This window comes from Fusarium pseudograminearum, chromosome 2 (genome assembly GCF_000303195.2).
Source record: "Fusarium pseudograminearum CS3096 chromosome 2, whole genome shotgun sequence".
Classification (NCBI taxonomy): domain Eukaryota; kingdom Fungi; phylum Ascomycota; class Sordariomycetes; order Hypocreales; family Nectriaceae; genus Fusarium; species Fusarium pseudograminearum.
The window spans coordinates 7,764,486-7,781,447 of NC_031952.1; the positions used below are offsets into that span (position 1 = coordinate 7,764,486).

The 16,962-nt window shown below is 48.9% G+C and overlaps 6 protein-coding genes across 6 annotated transcripts, besides 1 other annotated feature; 5 read left to right on the forward strand and 1 right to left on the reverse strand.

Annotated features, from left to right (window-relative positions):
* Positions 1-30: 30 nt before the first annotated feature.
* Positions 31-1,438, forward strand: FPSE_12088 (uncharacterized protein; the record flags this gene model as incomplete). Its single annotated transcript, XM_009265205.1, has 3 exons — positions 31-330; positions 386-865; positions 914-1,438. 3 exons carry the CDS (start codon positions 31-33, stop codon positions 1,436-1,438), a joined length of 1,305 nt encoding a protein of 434 aa, XP_009263480.1.
* Positions 1,439-1,888: 450 nt separating this feature from the next.
* Positions 1,889-2,908, forward strand: FPSE_12089 (uncharacterized protein; the record flags this gene model as incomplete). Its single annotated transcript, XM_009265206.1, has 2 exons — positions 1,889-2,048; positions 2,106-2,908. 2 exons carry the CDS (start codon positions 1,889-1,891, stop codon positions 2,906-2,908), a joined length of 963 nt encoding a protein of 320 aa, XP_009263481.1.
* A 1,289-nt stretch (positions 2,909-4,197) lies between these two features.
* On the forward strand, positions 4,198-6,623 carry FPSE_12090 (uncharacterized protein; the record flags this gene model as incomplete). Its single annotated transcript, XM_009265207.1, has 6 exons — positions 4,198-4,360; positions 4,419-4,499; positions 4,614-4,821; positions 5,101-5,798; positions 5,858-6,023; positions 6,071-6,623. 6 exons carry the CDS (start codon positions 4,198-4,200, stop codon positions 6,621-6,623), a joined length of 1,869 nt encoding a protein of 622 aa, XP_009263482.1.
* A 1,646-nt stretch (positions 6,624-8,269) lies between these two features.
* Positions 8,270-8,294: a microsatellite.
* Positions 8,295-8,320: 26 nt separating this feature from the next.
* Positions 8,321-10,480, forward strand: FPSE_12091 (uncharacterized protein; the record flags this gene model as incomplete). Its single annotated transcript, XM_009265208.1, has 2 exons — positions 8,321-8,998; positions 9,068-10,480. The coding sequence occupies 2 exons, from the start codon at positions 8,321-8,323 to the stop codon at positions 10,478-10,480; spliced, it is 2,091 nt and encodes a 696-aa protein (XP_009263483.1).
* A 366-nt stretch (positions 10,481-10,846) lies between these two features.
* FPSE_12092 (uncharacterized protein) lies at positions 10,847-13,122 on the reverse strand (the record flags this gene model as incomplete). The annotated part of the gene is made up of 3 exons (XM_009265209.1): positions 10,847-12,753; positions 12,814-13,000; positions 13,099-13,122. The coding sequence occupies 3 exons, from the start codon at positions 13,120-13,122 to the stop codon at positions 10,847-10,849; spliced, it is 2,118 nt and encodes a 705-aa protein (XP_009263484.1).
* Positions 13,123-14,236: 1,114 nt separating this feature from the next.
* Positions 14,237-15,907, forward strand: FPSE_12093 (uncharacterized protein; the record flags this gene model as incomplete). Its single annotated transcript, XM_009265210.1, has 1 exon — positions 14,237-15,907. The coding sequence occupies one exon, from the start codon at positions 14,237-14,239 to the stop codon at positions 15,905-15,907; it is 1,671 nt and encodes a 556-aa protein (XP_009263485.1).
* Positions 15,908-16,962: the final 1,055 nt, after the last annotated feature.

Sequence of the window (16,962 nt, forward strand, 5' to 3'; positions counted from 1 at the left end):
TCCAGAGATAAACACAGAAAGATATTCATCATGGGCGAGAATCTCGTCATTTATTATAATGACTCCATCGACTCGGACAACCTCGCCGCGGCGATGGCTCTGTGGAAGGCGACATACCAGAGACCGAACACTCGTGTAATTTGGATTATAGAGCCTCGTCAAGTGTGCTTTGGACTATCCATGACAGGGGAGCAAGTATCCAGATGCAAGGACTTGATACAGCAGCACTTTTCGTCACTAGGGAACCCTTTCAAGGTGCTTCTGGGTGGACTTATCAAGCAGGAGGATCTTGACGATATTAATGATCTTACAAGAGATGACCGTCATCTGGTGAGCTTATCTTCCTTGCAATACCGTATCATGAATCTTACTAACTCGAATACAGCTTAAAATGGCTGTCAAGTCGAAATACGGCTCAAAGGACAACGCCGCACTTCATGGACGTCTTACTGCGTGGGACTTTGCTTCTTGTTTGGCCGAGTGGTCAAACAACGCCTCAAACGAAGTCTTCGTGGACTTTGAAAGCCTAGACGAGATCGACAATCCCGTGAATCTCAACTTTCACCATCATGAAGAGCTTGTCAACCGAAGCGCAGACGAGTTGGAGGCATACGATGATATCCTGAACGAACCTTTTCCACAACGGACGAAGATCCTACAACACTGGTACGAGGGATGTGTCAAGAAAATCGCACAAAAGGAAAGCAATTCAAACACATCTATAAAGCCCCTTAACTTGGATGCTGTCTATAATGCGATCGAAGCTGCCGCAAATGTTCGTTTCTTTGGAGGTTCCTCTTTGAGAATCTTGCGACTGTTCCTTGATAAGGGAGTGGCTAGCAAAATCAAATGCCATCTGCAAGTGGTAAGTCTCACGTTGCGACAGACAGACTCTGTATACTGACAATGCCAGGGTTCTTGTGATATGTCGGCAAATCTATTCGCAAATCAGTTCAACATCGCTCTCAACCGAGAAGCTGCCAAAACAGTGCTTAGTCGATCAACAGAATTCTCAAAGTTCACCGTCGTACCTTCACACACAGCACAAAGTATAAAATACTCAGCACTAGGTCTGAAGAACGCCGGTGGCCATTGTTTAGAGAAGCGAATTTTAGGCTTTAACTGCCGTGAGGACCCCCTCAAGATCGTCACAAATAGCGTCTCATTAGACGGCCAATACTCCGACAAGGCATACCCGATGCCCGACTTGACTGCGTTCCTATGTGCGCTTGTTCCCGAATATATGGAATCTATGGGATCAAAGTTGGGATTCATAGAAATCGACGAGAAGGATTCCAACGGCGCACTTCTCTTTAGACCTTCTGACAAGGGGATTCAAATGTACGATTTGAGCGAGAGCACGACATTAACGAAGTCTGAGGTGACGGGAGTCTTTGAGAAGATAGCAAGGGGTGAGGTGCTACTGGATCAGGCTTGATACCCAACGGCGTCCGGGAAGACAATAGATGATTCTTTTGCTTTGTTATTTGGTTTATTAAACTCTGTACGCAAGTTTACACAAATGTTGTTGACGTTTGACGAATACTATCACGACTTTTTAGAGACAAATGATGAAACTATTTATTTTAATGGAATCACCAATGCATCCAAGACGATACCGCTTAGTTACATTTGCAATAACTTACTACAGCTGTCGACTGAACGTTCATGTTGATGTCGCCACAGCCAGTAGCCTGACCTGGTCATATCACCAATCAGCCACAAGACCCTTCAATGTGGCGCCGTCAGCCTTGTCAACTCCTCCCTCCAATTTCCATACTTTAACCAACAAACCTTCAACAGCCTCAGGCTGTCGCAAGCGTTTATCTGACACGATCAACCTCCCAAGCACAGGCAATCTGCTCGAACAGTACATATATCTGGAGCCATGTCCGCCAGTTATTGGCAGTCAACGCAATGTCGCTTCTGGACCTTCACCAAGGAACAGCTCGCGACAATGCGACAGAAGCTTGAGGAAGACAATGCAGAGCTCGTGCGCATGTTTCCACTCCCGCAGCAACGCCATTTAAACATATACTTTAACCAGCGTGCGTGACCCTATTTACGTTTCCAGAGCGTACGGCATGGCTGACTTGAGCGAATAGAGTTGATAAGGTTGGCGAAACGACTGACGATCCGACAACAATCCATGGCCACGGCGCAGGTCTACATGAAACGATTCTACTCGAAAGTTGAGATACGCCGAACGAATCCGTATCTCGTGATAGCGACAGCGATATACCTCGCGTGCAAGATAGAAGAGTCGCCCCAGCACATCCGGCTTATCGTTACAGAGGCGCGACAGATGTGGGGAGACCTTGTCGCCATCGACACCTCCAAGCTGGGAGAGTGCGAGTTCTTTATGATAAGCGAAATGCGGTCACAACTTATCGTATACCAACCATACCGAACGGTCGTAGCCTTGCGAAGCGAACTTGGATTGCAAGAGGACGAGGTGCAGCTTGCCCGGTCGGTGATTAACGATCACTTCATGACAGACCTCCCGCTGCTATACCCCCCTCATGTTATCGCAATGGTAGCCATGCTTCTGGCTTTGGTTCTCAGACCTAATAATTCTGGGCCAGGGCAGAACGCATCAGGAGCAGCGGCGGCAGCAGGACTGGCAGCAGCTCAGCAGGCGCTGATGCGCGCGCAAGGCCAGCAGACGTCAGGGGGAGGAGCTACAGATGCTGCAACTGCGGAGCCTAAGGAGCGACAGCAGCAAGCACGAGTCTCTAGAGTGCAGAAGTTTGCCAAGTGGTTGGTTGACAGCAACGTGGAGATTGCATCGATGGTGGATGCCACGCAGGAGATCATCTCCTTTTACGAATGTTACGAGCACTACAACGACAAGCTCACCCGAGAACAAATCAACAGATTTGTTAAGGCACGAGGGCTTGATAAGTGATATTGGTATTAGCCATACGAGATACGAGACATGAAGTACTTATGGGGCAAGCACATGATAGGATACAAGCATAGGTAGTCTTGGTGGGCGTTTTATGGAGTTTGGAACTTTGAGCTTAGAGATGATATTTTATTTATATAACTGTTTTTGTCTATTATAACTGTAAGAGTGAGCGTTGGTTCTGGACTGCCACAATAACAAGATGCCCAAATTGCGACTTGAAACAGTGTTAGTTGAGTATCAAGGTACCGACCTGCGAGGCTCAAAGTTATACCCTGCAGATATCTTTCTTGTAAGTTTTAGATCTGGTAATACTTTAATTAACAAATTAAACTACCTAGTGCCCCCAGGTTGACCGACTGTTCTCCGCAATACCGATGGACACTTACTCTAATTTCTCTTACGAGGTTGGCACATTGTCTGTTTGAACCTGTCAAGCACCGACCCAACCAATATGGAGGCAAGCTTGGCACAAAAATCCTTTGCTCAAGAAGAAAAATTTAATAGACCCTCAGTGCACTGGAACTAAACTACCAATTGGCTTCTTGATTTTATCTCGCTAGTTTCAGACCATGTGAATATTTGCATTCTTCTAGAAGAAATTGATTCAAACATGAGGAACCCCTTCAGTTTATGCCGAGACAGAGCGAGGATGCTGGCAGCTAGAGACAGCAAGAGAATAGCTCAGCGGGTCCTTCCGGGGCACTAAGCATAATACAGTGCCTCTGATTGATCGTCAGAGGAGGTTCAGCAGTGCCCGACAGCGCCCAGGGCGGCTTCTGAAAGCCGGGGCTGCTTAGCTCCACTACAGCAATTCTGGTGCATTTTTCTAGCAAGATTAGCAGGTAACAGAAAAGTTGGCCTCTAAGCTTTGGATTACAAAAATAAACAGTCTAAAAGATGGGTCTAAATAGCATAAACTGACTTGATAATTTCGGCTATCACACTTTCAGCAGCTAACTTTTCTGATACCCCAAGGCAAGAGTAGCAAAACATTAACCCAGTTTGGGGCTCCCTCCCAGCTACCAACGTCACAGCTCGCTCGCCAATTGGCATTTCAACACCAGCTTTTTCTTCCTGACCTCAGATGCCCTGTTCAGCCATGTCCTTCCGGTAGCCCGATAGCATTCACTTCGATTTCGCAGCAGCTCGATAAGCCCCTTCTTACCAACCCATAAAGTCCTACGACGCTCCCCTGCAGCGCAGGGCTATTTGCGCCCGCTGCGCCTACCGAAACCTGAAGTCTTGCTGGATCGAGATATGCCACCAGCGCATCCATAGCCATCGTCATGAGCGTGACCAGTATAGTCGAGGGAGTTGGAGATGGGCTTAGAGAGCCACAAAACTCTCGCGATGCTCGAGTCGAAAAGCTTTGGTCGAGCCTCGAGCCTGATCATACAGGAGAACTTGACCTCAAGGGTCTCCAGAAGGGGCTTCGAAGGATTGATCACCGTAAGCGAAGGGTCCTTGCTGGGTCACGATGGACAGAGATGCTGATGTAAAATTGCAGCCATGAAGAACGCCGACGACATGCTAAAACGAATCATGGAAGAGGTGGATAGAAATGGCGATGGAAAGATCCAATATAACGGTACGCAACCTGTCTACTTTGACTGTCGAGCGTTCTCCGACCTTCCGATATTGCCTCGGTTCCTGCGACTGCGATCATGAAAGCTTACTTTTCGCTCTTTTTTACGCCATTTAGAGTTCCGAAAATTCGTCGAGAATGCAGAGCGCCAGCTCTTTGCCCTTTTCAGATCAATTGACAAAGACGGGAATGGGAAACTGGACAAGCTTGAGCTCCAAACAGCTTTCAAGAGCGCCGGACTCACACTATCGAACCGCCGCCTCAGTGAGTTCTTTGACGATATGGATATCAACAACGACGGCTATGTCAGCTTTGACGAATGGCGGTTAGTCTTTCTTTTATTTCAAACTCTGTCCAAATGCTTGTTTTCCCTCATTTCTTTTTTACTTTGACGACCCCACTGGGCGTCAAGTCGCATTCCGTCAGATGCTCGATGCTCATGACTGACCCTCAGCCATTTTGGCGGGGATAACCCTCATAACGTCATGTGCCAAGCCCATACTCAATCACTCGGCGCTACATTTGCGACCACCTCCTATCACTGATACACCATTTGGTGCACTGCCAATGGGTCAGGGACTTGCAGCTGATCATGAACTATTAGAAACTTCCTCCTATTTATGCCCCCCCACGATCACGATTCTCAGCTTCATGCCGTACTTGACTTTTACTACTCGGTGGTCAGCGTAACCCCAGAGGGAGATACGCTTGTGAGTGAGGAAACATTAGAGGGCTTAGGTACGGACGGCTTTCGCTCTCTTTTCATCACCCTTTTCGGCTCTCTTCTTCGAGTCGCTTTTCCCTTCGAATACCCAAAGCCCATTCCCGACCGGACATCAACTTCCGCCAGTAAACCTAGCATCTCAAACCCGAATGAGTCCCCGAACAAGACCGAAAACATGGCTACCGCCGCCGCGGTTACATATCCAGACTACGATGACCCAGCTACCGAGATATCGCAGGAAGTCGAATCGCTTACACAACACCTGGACGATGGCACCCATGAACACACCACTGGAACTTCAACAACAGTGCACAAGAAGTTTAGACTAACACAATTTGTACCTGATCCAGGCTACTTTCTAGCAGGTGCCATTGCCGGGGGAGTGTCGCGTACGGCTACTGCGCCTCTCGATCGGTTGAAGGTTTATCTGCTTGTGAACACGACTAGTCGAGCCGAGACAGCGGGTGCGGCGCTTATGCAGGGTCGCCCTATCGCCGCTCTACAGAATGCAGCAAAGCCATTTACCGATGCGTTTCGAGATCTCGTTCGATCAGGGGGTGCTCGAAGTCTATTTGCAGGTAAGACTTGTGCAACGCGACCTTCGGTCTGTTACATTTGCTGATATCAATGGTGACAGGAAACGGGCTCAATGTCGTAAAGATTATGCCGGAAACAGCCATTAAATTTGGTTCATATGAAGCTGCCAAACGCGCTCTTGCCAATTTCGAGGGTCACGGAGATCCCAAGAAGCTAAGCTCGTGGTCAAAATTCGCCTCGGGTGGTCTTGCTGGCATGATTGCACAGTATGTTTGATCCAATGCTGATAATGTTCAAAACTAACCTCTAGCAGAGCTTCGGTTTATCCTCTAGACACCCTCAAGTTCCGTCTGCAATGTGAGACCGTTAAAGATGGCCTTACGGGTGCAGCCCTTGTTCGTCAGACTGCCGTCAAGATGTACGCAGATGGTGGTCTGCGTGCTTGCTACCGCGGTCTTACTATGGGACTTATCGGAATGTTTCCCTACAGCGCTATCGACATGGGAACCTTTGAATTACTCAAAAAGTCCTACAAGTCTTACTATGCCCGGATAGAGAACGTGCACGAAGACGACATCAAGCTGGGAAACATTGCTACAGGAATTATAGGTGCTTCATCTGGAGCCTTTGGAGCTAGCGTGGTCTACCCCTTAAACGTGGTACGAACGCGACTTCAGACACAGGGTACAGCCATGCACCCGGCCACATACACTGGTATCTGGGACGTGACGAAAAAGACGATCCAGCGAGAGGGTTACCGAGGCTTATACAAGGGTCTGACACCCAACCTTCTCAAGGTCGCACCCGCCCTGAGTATCACCTGGGTGATGTACGAGAACTCCAAGAGAATCCTTGGATTGAGCTAGTCGTCCCAACTAGCTACAAGACGAAAGAAAGGGACGAAGAACACGAGACTGCGGAGTCCTTCCCAGTTCTCACAAACAACATTTACTACTTACTATACACACGTAAGCAAATTTCACATCAACATTCAGGAAAGCGGGGGTCTTAGCGATTGGATGGCATTGCGTTACGATCGGGGGGGAATCTTATGGCGTTGAAAGGATTGATATATCAGATGAAAGTGGTTGACAGCCATTGTCAATCGACAGAGTGGTGTTTCGAATAGCATCACACTGCATTAAACCACATGTTTCTCATTTTTCAAGGTGGAAGAGCGATGGCTAGAATTGGTTGAACATGTATTTGTTCAAAGACGAGATAGAAGAGACGAAGTGGTCTCATGAAGAATAAATCAGCTTCTTTAAGAAAAGAGTTCGTGATGCCTCGGACATAACTCAACGAAGTATTTCCAGCGCGGGGTTCGGAGCCGAACATATGGGTCTGATCCCGACACTATGGTTTAGGTACTTGGTAGTGAGTGTCAGTCTATTTATCCACGGCCTTTGATACAAGAGAGCGGGCGTGGTTTTATGTTGACATTGTTAGTTGGAAAGGCTATGAACAAGTTGAAAGGAGCCATGTTATTATAACATGAGAGGCTGGCATAACTGCGAGCGCAAGAGCATTCCTGACGACGACAAGTGAGAAGTTCGCCATCATCCGCAGAACTTGCCAATGTCTCTCTCTCTCTCTGCTGGCAAATATGCCAGGGATACCCCAGCCAAGAAGTCGTCGGTATCAATCAGCCCTATCACGTTTATTCCCGAGCATCACATAAAACGTCATTTCTTGCTTCTCTCTCTGCAATTGAGACAAAGTTGTCGTCAGCCGCATTGCGTGACACAGAAAAAGCTGCATCCTTTTTATCCTGGAGCTTACGCAGCAGTAGAAATCCGAAGTGTCGAGCTTGCACAGGAAGGGCAGTTGACAGGGATTGGAGAGAAGCGTTGCGGGGTTTGGGGTCATGGTTGGGGGAACTTTTGTAAGACGATAGAGGATCCTTGCTCTGTTTATGGACGATGGATGACGGAGACGGGCACAGATAAGAAAGAAGAGACGAGAGAAAAGAACTGTTTCTTGGAATTGGATTGCAAGATGAGTAGGAAGTCTTGGTTTGATGGTCACACCATCAAGCTGTATGAAGATATGATACGTATCAAAGAGAGTATATAGTGGACAATTCTGTAGCTTATAGATAGCTGCATCCACTCGTTCATGGGTCGATAAGTCGGGCATTTTGCTGTATTACTCCGTTTCGTCTGCACACCTCCAAAACGGCCATAGCGTGATCGATCAACGTCGGTACATGCTCAGAATCAAGTCCTTGAAGCAACGTAACCGAGCAAACCCTTTGGTCCAGAACGGTGCAGACCAGACTATAGAAGCAGAGCATTGCTTATTCCCCTCTTTTTCCGTCCTCCGTGCCGCAACTCAACTTTCAACCTTTCTCACGCCTTGTCTCTCCTGTGTCAAAAAGTCAACTTGCAATTATCTGTTGACACGAAGTGCAACAAGACCCATATCCTCCTATTTGTGAATACATTGCCGCGTACGCATTGCTTCTTACTCGTCGTTCCGTACTTTGTTCCATACCGTCTTACACGCCCCCCAGGTCAGGTCAGGTCAGGCTAGGTTCGCAACTATACAGCGAAACGAAAACATGCCTGCTCCTTATTCTGACAACCTCTATTCCGCCGACTCTGGCGAGGAACCTGATGCCCTCTCGCCAACTGACGGTTACTTCCACGCGTCGTCTGAGTCGTCGTCATCTCGCTCTCCCCACGTTCCAAACGTGCTGGTTGAGGATCCCACGCAGTTGAGTCGAGATGACAAAGCTAGAGAAGCTGAGAGGGAGAGGTTGTTATTAAATACCGGAGGCTCTTCCGGGAGAGAAGAACGTGGTGAAAGCACTGCTTCAGCACACGGAGCGCAGGGAAGTGCCGAGAATCCAATCGCTGCAACTCCCCAGCCTCAACCTCAGCCTCGGTCTTATTCACAAAGAATCTCGACGTTTGCTCACTCTGTTGATGCACCGCCTGCCTACTCACCTTCGCCTACTTCACCAAACACAGTTAACAATTATCAGACCTTTACCTCTACGGCGACTATGGGTCGACCCGAAGAGACTCAACCTCTTGTTGCCCACTCTCATGAACCAGAGTCTATGAGCGATCCGTCTCCTAACTCAGGTCAATCATCTTCACGTTGGGAGAATATCAGAGACTTCATTGCAAGACTCCACTTCCGAAGGAAGCTCAAGACATTTCTTGCTTCGCTGTTGATATTTTCCGTCGTTTTTATGATCTTTAGCAGCTTCACCTTGCAGTCGAGCCACGGGGTAAGTACTCACACGCTTCCATATCACTTATACGTACTCCCCGAAACTGTTAACTAACCTCTGATCCAGCCGAATCAAGTCAAGGAACGTGGCAAGTTCACCTGGAGTCCTTCCAGTTCATGCCCCAACAAGGCCCATCGTACCGGAACGGTCACCAAAGACATAGATATCCAACCATCACGCGATCTCAGCGTTGTCCAAACCGTCAAAGACATCAGAGGCCATGAAGGGTGGACTACCCACGTCTCGGGCGAATTCATCCTTCGTCCTACAGGTAAATCATCGCCTGCCAAAATAGATATCGAGGTCCTTTCCAACACCGACGGTCTCGGTGTCGATGTGGATATTGATAAGACTATGCAATTCATCGAAGTGATAGTGCCGCGAAGGATGGCCCATAACACATCTGAATCGACTCCTTGTATCCAAGTCCGAGTTACTATCTGGGTGCCTGACGGATCGGTTATCAACACTCTCACTCTCAATACCGCGCAGTTTGATGTGATCATCGACCCGGGCGTCACCCTTGGGGCTTTGGGCGGTGTCAATATCCGGACTGCTAGTGGCGATGTCACTACCCCTGGCCTTGATGGAACCACCACTGACAAGGACGCTGCTCTATACAATCTTTCTTCTCGGGAGATCCACATCCATACAGCCAGTGGTGATGTGAAGGGATGGTATCCTTTATACGATCTTCTCGATATCGGAACCGCCTCAGGCGACGTCACCACCAGCATTGGCCCCAAGCCTGTCAACCCGCAAGACGTTAAATCCGCCACATTCAAAGTGCGATCTGCTTCCGGAACCATCACGATCGATGAGCCTATCGCGGGTGCTCAAAAAGCTCCCCGTCCGGATCGCGAGTTTCCACCGCGGGACTACATAGTCGACATCATCACTGCATCGGGAGATATCAAGGCCAATGTAGCTGCGAGTTCGTCTGCATCTTTCAAATCTCAATCTGGTGATTTGGAGCTCCAGATCTGGCCTGTGCTGGATTCAAGTTTGATGACGGGTGTTACCAGTCTGGCCAGCCCGAATCTCGTGACGGATACAAAGAGCGGCGATACTTCAGTTAAACTTCTTGAGCCCTTGTGGACAAGCCCTGCTACTATCGGCAGTGTAATCCCTCCCTTGGAGCCCTACGACCCAAAGAGCGGCCGTGATCCATACTTTGTTCTTACAGAAGAGTCCGAGACTGAAGCCGGCGTTAGCAAGCCCGTCTTTGGACTTCTCCAGTCAAAGCACAAGTCGATCAGCGGAAATGTCAAGCTCTCTTATCCCGCGTCCTGGGAGGGTATTCTGTACGCACAATCCATGTCAGGCTCGCAACACTACCAGGGCAAGGATTTGAAGATTACGCGCGAGGGAGGAACGTTTATGAATATCATTAGAGGACGCAAGGGTACCAAAGGATACTCTTCCCTCGAGGTTGAGACCGTGTCTGGTGATCAGGATGCTGTAATTGGAGACAAGTAACGCTAAGCAAGAGTGAGGAAACGAAGTGATTATGAGGTGTTATGGAGTTTTTGACTTTGGAAGGCATCATTCGTTAGGAATCGGGATATCACATCGTTCGTTGAATGTGCTACACATACTACCGCAACGCGCGGAATGCTAATGAGATAAATGCAGAAATGAAAATTCGGATTAATATACAAACGAAATATTTACTCTGAATTAACCTGAATACATTCACAAGCTCTGTCCCATGCCTTTGGTGATTAGCAAGCCTTCCGCTACAATGCCATAATAAGCGTTGACTGGAATTAATCGGGGGTATAAGTTGCATCTATCTCTCTATCATTGTTGTTACACCATAGCATATCGTACAACAAAGATCCATCACTGCGGTCCAAACTTGCCCATCAGGCGCAGCCTTTTCTTATGCGCGGGTCCGAATAGCGGTCGATACTTGACCAGATTCCTTTCCTTCTCCCTTCGAGGCTGATGTCCTAATAGCGTGACATCAACTTTCTTATATCTTACATCGTATTTGACCCATCTCTCAAGACCAGGTATGTGTATTCCCAGTGTCGGGAGTGCGACTAGTGTCAATTGTGTGGTCATATGAGTTGAGTACGGGTCTTGCTGCTTTTCAACAATATAGATTGCTGGAAGTGCGTAACGGATCTTGCCAGGCGCATAATGCTTGAGCAATTTTTCAAGCCGAGCTTTTCCAGTCGGCGACAGAGCTTTGCGGAATGCTTTGGCGTGTTCCGCGCGGTAAGGTGAGATCTGCCACATGGGCCGCCTATTGGGCCCAAGGCGAATCCAGAAACGACCATCGAACATCCTTGACCTTGGCCACCCGTTATGTCGAAATATAGGGGTACTTTCGGTCGGTTCTTCGTTGTAGAAGTCGGGAGCTGAAGGGATTTTCACTCTTGGCCAGTAAAGCTTTGCGGAAGGAAGAGCCTGAGTTGACGTGTAGGGCGTTCTGGAGAGAAACCATTTGACGGACCCTCCCTTCACAATCGGATCGAAATATACACCAGCTGTATTGAATGCTTTTGGGGTCGAGTTGTTTTTGGGCGCCATACCGGGAACGAGGTTGTTGACGACGTTTTCGAGATTCGCAAGAGGTGGCAAATGGTACTCAGGGGTGACAAAATCAATCAGCTTCCGAATTGCGATGTTCATGATGATCCTTTGGTGCTCTTTGCGCAGCCTGTTCTCTTTTTCGGATAAGCGCCCCCTGCGTCGTCTATTAGACGGGCGAGGTGTTGGAAACTGGATTAACAAGGTTCCTGCATTTGGATCAAAGTCTTTAACGACAGCTTCCCGAACGAGGTAACGTTTTGCCTCGGCTTCCTCCGCGTTGGTTCTCTGTTTGCACCTCTCGGCCAAAGACAGAATAGCAGGCTTCTGCAAAGCCTTGGGCAGCTCGTGGTTTCGGACCATGTATCTGATAGCATTCCGCGTTGTCAATGTTGGATCCTTGTTAGTCTCGTCTTCTACCCAAGAGATCCCATTTGCCTCGCACGTAGCGATAAGTCTATCCTTGTCGAATTCGAGAAGAGGCCGATATATCATAACGCCACCGTCTTCAACCTCCAATGGTTTAAGGTAGGGGACATCATCGAATGTCTCTTCGGCCTTGTGCGATGTCGGGTATGAATCAACCAGGTCTGGGAAATCTTCCAGAAGGGGGGATGTTTCGAGAGCTAACTCGCGGCGGAAATTCCTCCTCAATCGCTTCATCTCGCGCGAAGGAGGTCGAAAACTGAGTGCCGGATTCGCTTTGAGCTGGTCGTCTAGAAGACCGCTCTTGTAAACACCGTGCAAGTCGTAGCATTCGGGTATTGAGTTTGCCTCCCTTATACCCTGGAGACCTCGATATCCATGGCCGCCAAGCAATCGCATTAACACTGTCTCGTATTGGTCGTCTCGATGGTGGGCAAAGAAAAGACTATCGGCCCCCATAAATTCGCAGATACGACCGAGTGTGCGATATCGGTAGGTGCGCGCCAGACCCTCAACATTAGGGAGTTTACGAGGATCGAGGCCGTTGTACCTTTCGTCCTTCCAAGCCAGGGGCGCAACATTGGCTTTTATATCGAGCTTGCGCAGTTCTTTGACGACTCCTGCAGCTTCTAAATCACTTCCATCACGAAGTTTGTGGTCAACGACAACAGCCATGGCACCGTGAACGGGATTGTCTGCGACTTTGGAGCCTCTGAACATGCGGATGAATTTGGACACGAGGAAGGCGAGAGCCATTGAGTCCACGCCTCCGCTAACAGCCAGTACTGAAGACAGTATGTTAGTATATAAAAGACATCAAGGGACATCCAAGATGGATAACCTACTTATCCGCTGTGGTCTGGCAAAGCGGGCGGTTGGAAACCGGGGACGGCATACTGCGTCGACGGCATCTTTGAACTCGGTGGAGGAAATAGGCCGAGGGGCGTGATGAAAGACACGAGGTGCCTTAATCATTCCATTATATTGTCCAGCTTGAGCCTGGAGCGCAATCAGCGAAAAGTGATGGTGATGCTGATAGGGAAAAGGTTAAAAGTGGTGATGTCGGGATTCAAGCTTGAGTGGGTCTTCTTTGTTGATTTGAATTCCGTTCAATCTGGTGGGGCTAATACAGTAGTAGAACTAAGGCAAGTCATGGCGTTTGTGTTTTGTTATTCCAAAGTAGTTTGAGATGATAGGTTTTAGTTAAAAAGGACGGCAGTTTACTATGAAACAAGAGACATGAATTTTTGTACATGATTCAAGACTTGACGTGTCTAAAGAAAGCAGTCGACCTGAGAACAGCACTCCAATTGCCAAGAGACAACATCAACCAATCCATGTCGGTGGCATCTCTTCCAAGGCAGTGATCATCGATGGTCCATGGAATCACAAGCTTCTAGAAACGCGGTTGTCCAGAGCACAACGGTCAAGTAAACTTTAGTTGGTGGACCAACTGTAGACGGGTAGCCACTGGAGAGCTAAAGATGGAACATTAGGTGCAACTTGGGCTTGACTTTACTTGACTTTACCCTTGATAAATAAACAACAACAGTCGTCATACATTAGCTATTCCCCGGATACTCACAGACAGGTTCGGCCCTCTTGTCCCAGCAAAGACACATGCGGGTAATAAAGATAAAGACCCTCATCAACACCCCTGTCAACTGTCTCAAGTGATTCGCCTCCAAGGCATAAAGAGGTGCCCCCTAGTAAAAAGCAGAAACAGCCTTGGGCTTGGGGTGGATAATGGGGTTTTGAATCATGGAGCATTGCCTTGAATCTCTGGCTGCAGCAACCCTCCTCGTCCCTCTTCTTGTTGTCCTCGTGCCACCATCACAAGTCAAGTTACAGTACAGTACCACTACTACTACTCCGTTAGTGTTAGTGTGTACCCCTCGTCTTTGTTTATGTTTATATCCATTGTTACACTGTCAACTTTTATTCTCTCTCTCTCTCACTCATCTCATCTCAATTTCTATACTCTTTTCGCGTCGAGTCGGACCAAGTTCTTGGTTTAAAGCTAAGCTATCTTGTCGCTCCGCAACAGACCAAAACATCCCACCTCATGTGATTCAGATTACCCATCTTCATCATTCATTCATCCCCAGCCTCTTCCTATCTCGTTTAACTAGCTCCTTCAATCTATATCACTCCGCCACAACCGCCTCCATCTGTCTGAGCCGCATTTCTAAACACCCCCTGCGACAAACTGCGCGGCAGTTTAACTATCACATTATTATTTAAAGTATTAATATCACAAAAGCCCTCATGGTGTCCACGCTGGAGCCTCCAACCGCCTCCTCCGTCTCCCGCCGCGGCCCCTCGTCGATTGTCTCTCGCCAATCTCAATCACACTCACGATCGAAGCGCTATAACCGCTCTCACACTGGCGGTACCGCCACCAATACCGCTCATGCTCTCCAAAATGACTTTCCTGTCTTTGGCACTGGCGATGTTGAGATCATAGTCCGCGCGCGCGACTCACCCTCCGATGCCGCTCCTGTGCAGAACCGTTACCTGCTCCATCGTCATACTCTTACGCGATCCAGCGGCTTTTTTGAAAACAGCACATCGAACCAGTGGTCCCGCAATCGTGCACTGCCAGCTGGCAACGAGCTCTCCCGCATCGGCGAGGATGGGGAAATCGATCCCGTCACCGGAAGCGACCTCAGTTCTAGGTCGCAAAGAGGAACTGTGCCCCCGCCGAGGAAGAGATGGCGATACGAATTAGATCCACGATCTGGACCGAATGATATCCCAATGCTGGTCCAGCGAGACGAATCGTCGCGAGATAATACACAGTCTTTGTTCGGTCCCTCTTCAGCTCCACCTACCGTCAGTTCCAGAGACTCACGATCTTCGACCCGCTCCAAGCACTCGCACTCGCACTCGCGATCAGTGTCCAACTCATCAACCTCGAGCGGTTTCTTCCGCTCTGTCGCCAATCTCAGTCTCTCCTCGAACCACCCACCACCTGCAGCGGAGCTGTCGCAGGCCGACGAGGACCTTTTGCGCGACTACGACAACCTCTTCCGCATCTTTTACAACTACCCGCCCGTCCTCGATGGTGTCAACGTCGCAGATGCCTATGTCCAATGCAAGAGCTTGCTCAACCTCGCCGACCAATACGACGCCCTTGCTGTGGTGGGACCTCGAGTTGATCACCACATGCTGCAGTTCCAGTCACGGCTGTGGAAGCAAATAGCCAAATATCCGATTTCGTATCTGCGCCTTGGGTATCTAGCTCGCAGCCGGGTCATCTTTCAGGAAGCCCTGATTCACGTCGTTGGGCAGTGGCCGGCAGGTGAGCGCAGTCTGCGTGCAGCCCTGCCCGATATTGTCTTGGATATCATCGAGGATAAGGTGGAGGAACTAGAAGAGACGGTCGGTCGCATCGAAGGACGCCTCTTCCGCCTTGGGCTCACCAACAGCCGTGGTGAACGTGTCGGCCCAAGCAACAATTACCTCGACTGGCTGTCCATAAGCTTATTCCGCCAATGGCTGGCCGACAACACCTCTCCGCAGCCGCCTCCAGATCAGCGACGCAGGATAACCTCCCGTGATGGGGGCCGCAGCGTCGCCGCCGCCCTACCCCCCGTCTCCCCGCCGTTGAATTCTGTCGGACGTGCATATCGTCAAATCGGCTCCAACAATCCCGCCTCATTCCTCGGCCACGACGACTGCAAGCGCTTCCTCAAGCTCACCCCGGAGCTCTACAGCCGGGAGAACCTCCGGAGATTCGAGAAGCGTCTCGACGAGCTTAAGTCAATGGCCCGAGAAATCGTACGACCCCTCATGGGCAGCAACCTCGAGCTCGACATGGGCGACACCTCACGCACACCAGACAGCATCACCTACCTCACCTGCACCACCGTTGGGAACCGAGACTTACCCTGGGTGATGGAGGACCAGAATACTGTTGGACTCATTGCCAACTGATGTGATATGATATGTGCGGTGCGGTGCATTACATGAGCTGGTGGTTGCAACGTTGATGCAATGCAACGATTCTTATGACCTGATGTTTTTTCTTTTCTCATTACCCTTCTTATTTGGATTCTTTTTGCGGATACCCCATGCTTGGACATACTGTTGAAATCCCTTTGTGTTTGTCTTGTATAATCCCTGCGGCCTGGAACGCTGTTACTCGAAGAGATTATATACTTTATATAGATACAGGACAGCCAAAGCAGCTGCTGGTTGGACTACGGACAGTCGATACGACTCGGATGGAGCTGAGCTCTGTGATCGAATGGATCGTGTTGCTTATGATGAGATATATAGAAATTGGAACTAATTTATGACGATGAGTTATCTCGACTTTTGGCTTGCAATTGTTCTCACCACCACATGCTTCTGACAGCACCTTGGTCTCTCTTAGCACTCACGGATAAAGGCTAGGTACGGATACGGCACTATCAGGTTCGCTTACAGGTTGCAATATGCCGGCGAACAATCTGGGCATCGCTCAGGCACAAACAAATAAGCCCAACGTTGAATGATTCGGGCCATGCAGTTACAACGGTCTCCGCGTGGGGGTTGAACTAGAGCCAAAGTGAACATTGCATGATACCAGCGATCGTGAACATTCACGCCGTCAATGCAGACTGTGTCTTGCTTTCATAATTAGCAACTCTACTCTGTACAAAAGAATAAAGGTCAAAGCGGTCGTTTAAAGAACAAAAAAAGAAATTGTTCGACAACGACAGGATTCGAACCTGCGAGGCCGAAGCCAATAGATATCCAATCGTAACGATTCAAGTCTATCTCCTTAACCACTCGGACACGTTGTCTGGTGTTTTTGTTGAAGAACAAGCAGGAGTTTGTGTATATATACAGACACAACATCTCGATCCCAACTTGATGGCTATTGCTTCATATGATTGTTGCCTTGAGCAGGCACCAGTTTGTATCCCGGGATGTTTTTTTTGAATGTTTTTGGGCACTTGTATATACAATTCATAAATACAATATCTACGCCAAGTCCATATTTA